Genomic DNA, 10,502 nt, shown 5'->3' with positions numbered 1-10,502 from the left:
GGGGGGGGTGTCTGGCGACCCGGAAGGAGGATGTGGGCGGAGCCTGCGTACAGGACCAAAAGTCTGTGGGGCGCGGGGTAAAGGGCCTCCGCTTGAGCCGAGTCCAGCACGGGAGGTCCAGCCAGAGCCGGGTCCGCGGCTCCGAGCTGGTCGGGCAGCGGGAGGAGGGCAGGCTTTGGACATCTTGGGACCAGCTCTGCCCTGGCAGGCAGGACCTCGGATTCCAGGTTCAGCTCGAAGACCGGCCTTGGCATTCATCCAGCCAGAGACCCTACTCTAGGTCTCCGCTCTGACTTGGGTTGGACCGGCGGAGAAGTGGAGCTACAAGCCTGTGTGCCCATGCGGTGCCCGTCTCTTCTAGATCCTCTTTTCGGTCTTTGCCTCCCAGCATTCAGCAGGGGAAGAAAACGGGGGTGGGGGAGGAGTGGAGGAGGTGGGAGGGAAGAAAGGCATGGGCTGGATGCCAGGCATGTGCCCCACTCACAGTTTCCGCAGCAAAGCAGCCCCTGCACGGCCAGCCTTCCTCCCTCCCTGGGCTGTCAGTTGATCGTCTTCTTCTTAGGGTCTGGTCTCTGCAGATGCTTCTTGCTTCATTCAGGTTGTGTTGTGGCCCTGGGCTCACTCCTTTCAGTGGAGACTATGGTGCTCGCTGCCTTGAGAAAGAACTTTTGGTCTCACCAGCAGTTGGACACAAACCATCCTAGCAGTTGATCTCTCATCAGCAAGTTATCCATCCAGCCAGCCATTATTTATTGGGTTCTTATTGTGTGGCAGGGCTTCTGTCAGGTGTTGGGGATGCATCTGTGAGGGACAGAGGAAATCCTCTCCTTAGAGGTCACACGTCTCCACTACAAGATGTCTTTAGGAAAGCCAGGCTGCTTCCAGGCTCACTGAGCTATCTGCCCCACTCCTGCCTAGCCTCCTACCTGAAGGGCTCAGGGGGATTCCCTGCGGGGCTCAGGTTCACCCAGTTCTGCCAGGTTGTCCTGAGGCAGTATCCCATGGGTCCTGGCCCCAAAAGGCCTTCCCTAACTCCCAAATAGTCCCCTGCCACTCTCCACACTCCTCGTAGAGCTGATCACCTGACAGCAAAGGCCTGTTCACCGTGTTATTCCTGTCACCTAGAAGAGTACTGTAGGTGCTTACTGTCTATTGAATGAGTGAGTGACTGATGCCTACTTCATGGAGTTGTGAGAATTAAACGAGCTCCATAAAAGGCATTGGTCACTTGCTGGCAAAGAATAACAAAGGTGGGGTGGGTGGTCTGGAATTCCAGGGTCTGTTAGGAGCCTTCTTCCTGCAGGCAGGATTGCTGGGGGACCTGGCCTTAGATTCTTAGGTGGTCTGGACCTGATCCCCGCCCTTCTTTCTCCAGTCGGGCCCCACCCTGGACATGCCGGTTCCCTCCAGCTTCAATGACGTGGGTCAGGATGGACAATTGTGCAGCTTTGTCGGTTGGGCGTGGTATGAACGGGAGGTGACCCTGCCCCAGCGATGGACCCAGGACCTGAGCACAAGAGTGGTCCTGAGGATTGGCAGTGCCCACTACTACGCCATTGTGGTCAGTGCAGCAGGCAGCAGGCAGGGCAAGTGGGCAGGTGTAGCTGCTGGGCACTCCTGGGGCTGCCTTGGGGTTCTGGCTCCCAGCTGCCAACTTGCAGCCTGACCCCTGGGGTGGATGGGGGAGGAAATGCTCATGCCCCACACTGGGGTCTATGCCCGGGGTGGGTGGGGAGGTGCTGCCTGATCTCCACTGGAGCTCCATTCTTCTCATCAGGCTGGTGAGGCAGGTGGCAGCTCAGGGCACCACTGAGGGTGTGCCTGAGATGGAAGTGCCCCTCCTCATGCTCTGGCCTGCTGCCCCCTCCCCGTATCTCCTTGTGTCTGCAGTGGGTGAATGGGATCCACGTAGCAGAGCACGAGGGGGGTCATCTTCCCTTTGAGGTCGACATCAGCAAGCTGGTCCAGAGTGGACCCCTGTCTTCCTGCCGCATTACTATCGCTATCAACAACACACTCACCCCCTACACCCTGCCGCCAGGGACCATCCTCTACAAGACTGATACCTCCAAGTAAGCATCATGCCCCCCATCCAAGTGACAGCCTGCCAGTGGTCTTCCCATGGGGGTGGGGAAGCCTTAGGGGTGAGGCTGAAGAACTCCAGGCAAGGCCTAGTTGGCCATTGTCCTCCCACCCTAGGTACCCTAAGGGTTACTTTGTACAGAACACAAACTTTGACTTCTTCAACTACGCGGGACTGCACCGGCCTGTCCTCCTCTACACCACGCCCACCATCTATATTGATGACATCACCGTCACCACCAATGTGGGCCAAAACACTGGTGAGGGCTCGCAGCAGCATCTGCCCTCAGCCAGGCCCAAAGTGCCTCTGCTCCCTGTTTGAAACGATGCCCCAGGAGAAGGATTTTCCCAGCACCTGTTAACCTTCACAGGTTCCCATCTACCTGAGAAGCTAAAATCCAGCTCGTCTGAGCTGGCATGGGCTTCAGAAACACCCACTTGGTCTGACCTCATTTTGTGAGGAGATAAGACCCAATGAGAAGTAGAGCTTGCCTAGAATCACATCGCTCAGGATGCATGGGGACCCCTTGTTCCTTCTCCACTATGCTGCTGTCACTCAATCTCTCCTCACTGCAGATAAAGTTCAAGAAATAAACTGTTGTTGGCTGGGGTCTCAGGAACTAAGCGGACTTCTCAGAGTGGTGGCTGTAGGTCATGTCCCTTGTCTCTTGTCTCCCTTGTCTCCCATAGGGCTGGTGAATTACCAGATTTTCGTCCAGGGCAGTGAGCACTTCCAGCTGGAAGTGTCTCTTTTGGACGAGGACGGCAAAGTCGTGGCCCAGGGGCTGGGGGACCAGGGCCAGCTGCAGGTGCCCAATGCCCACCTCTGGTGGCCGTACCTGATGCATGAGCATCCTGCCTACTTATACTCGTTGGAGGTAATGGTGGTTAGGACTGGGGCTACGGGAGGCCTTTTGCGCCCACCCAGCAGCCCTGCCTGGCTTCAGCAGGGGTGCAGGATAGGTGGGTAGGCAGGCATGTTCCCAGCCTGATTTTTTCAACCCTTGGTGAGGTGGCCCAGATTTGAAGAGCAGACCCCAGGTGCAGGGTGGAAGTTTCCCCCTTTCTAATGGCAGGAGCCTGTAATTTCTGCATCTCTCTGCTTGCCGTCCCAGAGGTGGGCTGCTGTGGTTTACCAGAGGCCTTCCTGCTGACGGGTGGGCCAGTGTGGGGCTCAGGCCATCCAGAGTGCCTCACGCCAGTGCTTGGCTTTGTAGGTGAGGCTGACGGCACAGACAGCAGCTGGGTCCATGTCTGACTTCTACACCCTCCCTGTGGGGATTCGCACTGTAGCTGTCACAGAGAGCCAGTTCCTCATTAACAGGAAGCCTTTCTATTTCCATGGGGTCAACAAGCATGAGGATGCCGATGTGAGTTGGGGTCCTGGGTCCCTGTGGGGGCTATTTCTTGTCTTTACCTTCCCTGTACCCCTGAAGCAGTTGAGGGCATGTCAGAGCACTTAAGCAAACTGCTCAAAACCACTACCTGATGGGACCTGTGCTTGGGCTGGGTAGAGGGCTAATGGGTGACTCTTGAGCGTCCAGTTCTAGGAGGAAGTGTATTTTGGACAAGGACGGGGCAGGGGGTCACTCTACTTTGCTATCTTCTAGATCCGAGGGAAGGGCTTTGACTGGCCACTGCTGGTGAAGGACTTCAACTTGCTTCGCTGGCTTGGTGCCAACTCCTTCCGCACCAGCCACTACCCCTATGCGGAGGAGGTCATGCAGCTCTGTGACCGCTATGGGATCGTGGTCATTGACGAGAGCCCTGGTGTGGGCATCGTGCTGACGTGAGTGCCCACCGCCTGTGCTGCTCAGCCTGCTCAGCTTGACAGGTGGTCGTGACGCCCCCTTCCTCCCTGCCCACAGGCAGAGCTACAGCAATGTGTCTCTGCAGCACCACCTGGAGGTGATGGGGGAGCTGGTGCGCAGGGACAAGAACCACCCAGCAGTGGTGATGTGGTCTGTGGCCAACGAGCCTGCGTCCTCCCTGAAACCTGCTGCTTACTACTTCAAGTGAGTGCCCCACCTGCCCCGGGCTGAGTCAGGGAAGAGGCCTCACCTTTGGCCCAGCTTAGCCTTGGCTGGTGGCCACCTTGAGGTGGACAAGTGCTGTGCGAGAGTGGGCCCCGCTCAGCCCAGACGTGAGAGCACATCCACATCCAGTCAGTTCAGGGGACCAAATCCCTACCCACCCAAGTTGTGATGTTAACCCGGTGGGATCCAGTGTCCCCTTTTCACACCTGAATTTAAATCCAGAGTTAACATAACCTACTTACACACATAATTTCAAATGAAGAAAACAAACTGCTATCTAAAGGAGAGTCATTTATAAAATGATACATGAATGCATAGGCCTGACTCTCCAGAAAGCCCAGTGAAGGGGCAGAGGCCTGCACCGAGTTGTGGAATCTCCGGAAAGCATAGCTATAAAGGCTGACGGCAGTAGTGCCTGTTGGTGCTGGGACCATGAGTAGTGTCCTCTTCAGTGCAGCGCCTTTCCAAAATGGTGAGCACTCTAGGTAAAGTTCCAAACAAAACAAGATATAATCATCCCTCACTTGTAGTGCTGTCTCCATTCCTGGGAAATTTAATGTGTGTTTAAACTTCAGAAAAACACTTTGGGATACTTTGGGTTCATCTGTAAAGTGGTGTCAGGCTTTATAAAACCAGCTTACCGGTGCACATGATTACAAACAGGTTTGGCAATGACATGCATAGTCTAACTATTCTAAAGTTACATTGTTGGACAGGACCAGGCCATCTGAAGTTCATGGTCCCATTCACTGAAGGCCAGTAACTCCCTGCTCTCTGCCCTGCCCATTCCCTTGCCATTGCAGCTGAAAGAAACACTACTTGGGTAGTGTTCCTGAAGTGGGAAGGTCTGCCCTAGGGTTGTTCCTGGGCCCTTTCTGTTTCTTACAGTCACGTAGTTGTGACTTGGCCTGCAGAGGGGAATTATTTCACTTCCTGCAGAGGCAGCAGGGGCCATCAAAACACTCCCTCAGGCAGACTCTGTATCCCTGCCTCTGGAGAGCTTTGAACTGAACCCCATCTGTGGAAAGCTCTGGGGAGTGACCCGCTGGGCAAAGGACAGCTCCGAACACACAGCCCCTGAGTGTGTGGGGCACAGGGATGTGCTGAGCCAGGCTGGTGGGCAGAATTTTTGTGGTGAGGGTGAAAGGGTTGTATGTAGTCTGCTAGGAACGGGTTCCTGAGGTTCCTGTTGGCAGCAGGGATGGGGCAGGATTTGGAGAGAGCAGCCTGGCTGGAGGAGCTTGCTAGGCTTTGAAGCTTCCCAGGTGACAAACAGGCCATTTCAGAGTGTCGGTTTGGAACTTGAGAATAAGGGGCACTGTTCCAGCCTGTGGAAACTACAGCCTTAAATGAGAAGAGCAACTATGGGGCACAGGTGTAAAGGAAACCAGCTGTGGGGAAAGAGAAGAGAAAAATAGGCTTAAACAGCGATTGAGGGCGACCTGTGCAGGGAGGCCTCTGACAGCTTCCTCTGTCTGGAAGCTCTTGCCATCCCTCCTTGATTAGTACGATTCGGCATAAGTGCCCTTGCTTCAGAGGCTGTCACTGAGTCTCCACTCTCAGTTGTGTGCACTGTACTGTCTTAAGAACCCCTTTTCCTGCTGCCACTGGTAATTGTAGTTTGTAAGCCCTGTCCCCTCTGCTGCAAGAGGCTTTGGATGTAGCTGCTGAAGTCTCTGACGAGTGCCTGGCACACAGTACACAGCCTGCCTCCTAGCACAAACTCCCTAATTGTTTGTTAATATCCATCCTAATCCACATGCATCCATCCTATTTTCAAGAGCGTTTTTAGATTCAGAGCCTGGTTGTTGGCAGTGCCCAGCCCACAACCTCAGCTCTGTGTCTGTTTGCCCCTGCGAGGCGGCCTCTTCTGGGGCGGGGAGGGCGTGGCATTTGGGGAGGGAGAAAGAATAATGTCAGGGAACACGATCTAACACTGGAAGAACATCCTTGTTTTCTAAAATGCACTTGAAGCTAGGGAGGAAATCGGGGTTTTTTTGTCTTGGGAAGATGGGCGGGAGAGGATAAGAGGTGGTATTGAGAGCCCTTCGCGGCCTGACTCAGCTGTGTCTCCTGCTCTCTGTGGACAGGACGCTGATTGCCCATACCAAAGCCTTGGACCCCTCCCGGCCGGTGACCTTTGTGACCAACTCCAACTATGAAGTAGACCTGGGGGTGAGCCTGGGGTCCACATACTGCTTCCCTCTCCTCCCTGTCCTCCTGTCCTGTCTGATGCTGGCTCTAGTGAACACCGTGTATGGTGTGAACTTTCTGATGGGGGGGCCTCGGGTCATTAGGGGTACATAGTTAATAGGGGAATATGGTGTATGGGATGAGCCTGGGACTGCTGGGCCTGCTGCACTAGGGGAACACCTGGCATAGTGTGTGCCTCCTGATGTGGGCGGGGACACAGCAGCAGGGGAGCTCCAGGGCGGAGCAAGGGGAAGACCCATGAGCCACCAAGCCCAGCATTTTCACAGATGGTCTAGGTCAGGGGCTGGCAAACTGCGGCTCACAAGCCACATGCGGCTCTTTGGGTACGTACATGTGGCTCTGAAGTAAAATTAAAAATGAAAATAAAACTGTCATAGTTTCATTTATAAAGTTTTTAAAGGATATTATTCACATAATGGTGATTTCATTTGTTTTATGGCTTTCGAATAATTTTTAAATTATTGTGAGGGACAGGATTGGCTCTTCCATCTCAAAAGTTTGCCGACCCCTGGTCTAGGTTAATGATACCTGCCTGCTTATTTGCTAGGCACTGTGGCTTCCTAAATCCAACGAGGCTGGGCACAGGGAGATATAATCCATTCTCAGTTCAGACTCAGTGTTTTATGCACCTCAGTTTAATTTTACGCACCTGAGTTTATTATGCTCATAAAATGGCAAAGGTTTAAGGGAGCCAAGAGTCATCATTGTCCAGTGTTTTTCAAATCTGGCTGACTGTCAGAACCACTAAGGAAAGCTTTTTGCAAGCACGGATCTCTGGATTCTGAGGTTCTGATTTAGTCAGTCCTGGGTGGGAATCTGAGATGTCAAAAGCTCTTCAGTGATTCCAGCTGTCAGCCAGCATTGGGAACCACTTACTGGATCCAAGGTGAGATCGAAGGGACAGGCTCACACAACTGGCTGGACCACATGGCCTCTCACCATCTGGGCATAGCAGTCCCTCAGAAACAATGTGTTCAGTTGTACTGGAAGCTGGAAGCCATGAGAGCAAGAAAATGCTCCTTCCCTAGAGAGCCGAAGGCCAGTACTTAGGAGGAAAGTCCTACAGAAAGAGAAGTTATCTAAAGAAAGAATGGATGAGAAAACATACATACAAATACAAACTGTGAACACTCATTTTAACATGGATGGAAAAGGTTTGTAGCCCTGGTGCTCCCTTGCTGTCTGTCAAGAACACCCCTTCAAAGAAGCATGAAGACTGTGGTAAAACACCAGTAGGGTGCCAGACTGGGTGTGGTTGGAGCTGAGGGCATCTCCTCTGCTTCCAGTCTTCCGTGTGCCTCGCCCCCTGTGCCTGCCTCCTCAAAGGCTGCTCGACTCATCTGGTGGGACATGTGATCCATGTACCTGTGTCCACCCAAAGGCACCTCCCCCACTTCCTCTTCCTGTCTGCATTTTCCCACCACCACAGTTTGGAAAGAGGAGGCCATCACTTGAAAAAGACAGACCACATGAGTCCCAGTACATGTGTTCAGGTGACATTAGAGACTAGACATTGTCCTGCCTAGTCTGCTGCTCAGTCCTGAGTGCCGCATTGTTGACACTTGCGGCCATTCCACCCTGTCATATTGGCTGCCCTGCTGGTAGGGAATTTTCTAGGCACTTTACGGCTTACAGCACTAGCTCAGGAACGGTATGGTGAATCAAGACTCTTTGTGAGAACTATGTCTATCCCTCAATTGGGAACGTTTCTCCAGGGCCAGTTAAGGGAAGACCAGGAACAGGAGCATGACTGAGAGAGGAGCAGGATGCAGTCTTGATGGTCCCAAGCCTTCCACTGAGGCCAGCTGGCTAGGTGCCTGCTCTGTCCTCAACTGAGCCCCGCTGCAGCCCAGTAGGAGTCACAGTCCAGATTTATAGACTGGCACCATTCAGGTCACTTCTTGAGTATATTTCCTACATTTGTAAGCTTCTAAATCATTTTTTTTTAAGATTTTATTGGGGAATTGCCGGGGGTGGGGGGTGGGGAACAGCGTTGGGGAATCAGGGAAGGGGAACAGGCAAGTTGCTGTCCTTTTATTCTTCAGTCCTATTGTGGAGGACGTCGCTTCACTGGCCCATGTTGGTATTATCATTGTGCTCTTCCCAGCTGAGGCAGTTACTTGCTGGCCATTGGATGGCCACTCATGGTGGCTCATGGCAGCTCACAAAAGCTCACACCCGCTGCCGGCGAGCCCCACTGCAGCCTACTCTGTCACCGGCGACTCACGGCAGCCCAGCTTCAGGTCGAGCTGTTGTTTACCACCTTAGCTGTAGAGGGCAGTGTCACTGGCCCTCATGTGGGATCCGAACCGGGGACCTGCTGCTCAGAGCTGGCGTCCCAAGCCAACTCTTAACCAACGCGCCACTCGGCCTGCCCTTCTAAATCATTTTCTGCCTCTCTTTCTTACCTTCTTGCCAGAAGAGCCCCGAGTATGAGAGTCCTGACACTGTTACACAATCTTCTGGTTCATGACCACGCTTTACCGTCCTTGTCCTAGGCACCGTATGTGGACGTCATCTGTGTGAACAGTTACTACTCCTGGTATCATGACTATGGGCACCTGGAGGTGATTCAGCTGCAGCTAGCCACCCAGTTTGAGAACTGGTATAGGACCTATCAGAAGCCAATTATTCAGAGCGAGTATGGAGCAGAAAGCATCGTAGGGTTTCACCAGGTAAGTAGTGCAGAATGTTCTATTTTTCCACTCTCTTGGGCAGTGATGTCCCTCATTGCCCCAAGGTAGCAATGTGCCCCCTTCCCCAGCCCTCACCTGTCCTGATGCTTTCTGCAGGTCTTCAGGCTTAGCTCTCACACGCATGGCTGCCCCAGACTCAGGCCTCAGCCTGGCTTGGTTCTGAGGCAACCTCCTTAGTGGTTTTGTTTCCTGTTTCCTTGTTTCCACTAGCTACCCAAAAGTAGTCTTGAACAAAGGCAAACCTTGGGAGTCCTGTCACTGGCTTCCCCCGCCCACAGGAGGAAGCCCCCATCCCTGGTCAGGGCAGTCAGCGCCATTTGCTCCCTGCGCTCTCCCAGGTCTTCATCCTCCTCTGCCTTCACTGCTGGACATCGGACTGTGCTTGTTGGCATCTGCTCTGGCTTTGGCTGTTCCTTCTGCCTGGAATGTCCTTGTTAGCACCGCAATCGCCAACTAATGGATTCCATGTTCAAGTCTCAGCTTAGATGTCCCCTCTTTGGTGAGGTTTACCCCACCTACCTCAGCCAGAGGAAACTGTTCCCTCTGCTGGTCTCTGTCTCGGCATTTCTCATTGTGCACTGTCATTATTTTTTTGGCTCTCCTCCACCACTGTGGGTTCCAGAGGGAGACTGACTCCGTTGTTGCTTCCTAAGCACTCTGCAGTGGTTGGCACACAGTGGGTGCTAAACAATGTTTGTGAAGGGAATGGATGAGATCTTGGAGTAAGTTTTTGTCACTAGCTTTTTTCTCATTGTTTTGTCCACTTCCTCACCAGATATGCTGCTTTGTCTTATGAGGATTTGTTTCATGTGCATTCTTCAACCACAGCCAGCCCTTCATTTGCACCCCAGCCACCTCACATTAACCTATCACAGCTACTGGGGTTCCTTGTTGACATGCATTTCTTTTTTTTTTTTTTAAAGATTTTATTGGGGAATTTGGGAGGGGAACAGCGCTGGGGAATGGGGGAAGGGTAACAGACAAGTTGCTGTCTTTTTGTTCTTCAGTCTAGTTGTGGAGGACGTCGTTTCACTGGCCCATGTTGGTATTATCATTGCGCTCTTCCCCGGTGAGGCAGTTGCTCACTGGCCATTGGATGGCCACTCATGGCAGCTCATAGCAGCTCACGAAAGCTCACACCCACTGCCTGCCAGCCCCACTGCAGCCTATGCCATTGCCAGCGACTCGAGGCAGCCCAGCTCCAGGTCGAGCTGTTGTTCACCATCTTAGCTGCAGAGGGTGCAGCGTCACTGGCCCTCATGTGGGATCTGAACCGGGGCCCTGCTGCACAGAGATGGCATCCCAAGCCAACTCCTAACCAATACGCCACTTGGCCGGCCCTTGACACACATTTCTTTTTTTTTTTTTTTAAGATTTTTATTGGGGAGTTGGGGGAAGGGGAACAGACAAGTTGCTATCCTTTTGTTCTTCAGTCTAGTTGTGGAGGACGTTGCTTCACTGGCCCAAGTTGGCA

General features: G+C 53.2%; 1 protein-coding gene across 2 annotated transcripts in view; it reads left to right on the top strand.

Annotated features, from left to right (window-relative positions):
* Positions 1-10,502, top strand: part of GUSB (glucuronidase beta) — a 24,893-nt gene that overhangs the window by 553 nt on the left and 13,838 nt on the right. Inside the window, exons 2-10 of one of the 2 annotated variants that reach the window (XM_019633066.1) lie at positions 1,376-1,561; positions 1,891-2,072; positions 2,200-2,342; positions 2,773-2,960; positions 3,300-3,452; positions 3,693-3,871; positions 3,951-4,097; positions 6,209-6,293; positions 8,831-9,007. In XM_019633066.1, the coding sequence (XP_019488611.1) occupies positions 1,376-1,561; positions 1,891-2,072; positions 2,200-2,342; positions 2,773-2,960; positions 3,300-3,452; positions 3,693-3,871; positions 3,951-4,097; positions 6,209-6,293; positions 8,831-9,007 (1,440 nt within the window). Of the gene's footprint in view, positions 1-1,375; positions 1,562-1,890; positions 2,073-2,199; positions 2,343-2,772; positions 2,961-3,299; positions 3,453-3,692; positions 3,872-3,950; positions 4,098-6,208; positions 6,294-8,830; positions 9,008-10,502 lie in introns of those variants that run through there. The other variant, XM_019633067.1, reaches the window with a different exon arrangement.

This window comes from Hipposideros armiger, unplaced genomic scaffold, assembly GCF_001890085.2.
Source record: "Hipposideros armiger isolate ML-2016 unplaced genomic scaffold, ASM189008v1 scaffold_1236, whole genome shotgun sequence".
NCBI classification, from domain to species: domain Eukaryota; kingdom Metazoa; phylum Chordata; class Mammalia; order Chiroptera; family Hipposideridae; genus Hipposideros; species Hipposideros armiger.
The sequence above is the reverse complement of the archived record's forward strand: the minus strand, read 5'-3'. Positions and strand labels throughout refer to the sequence as shown.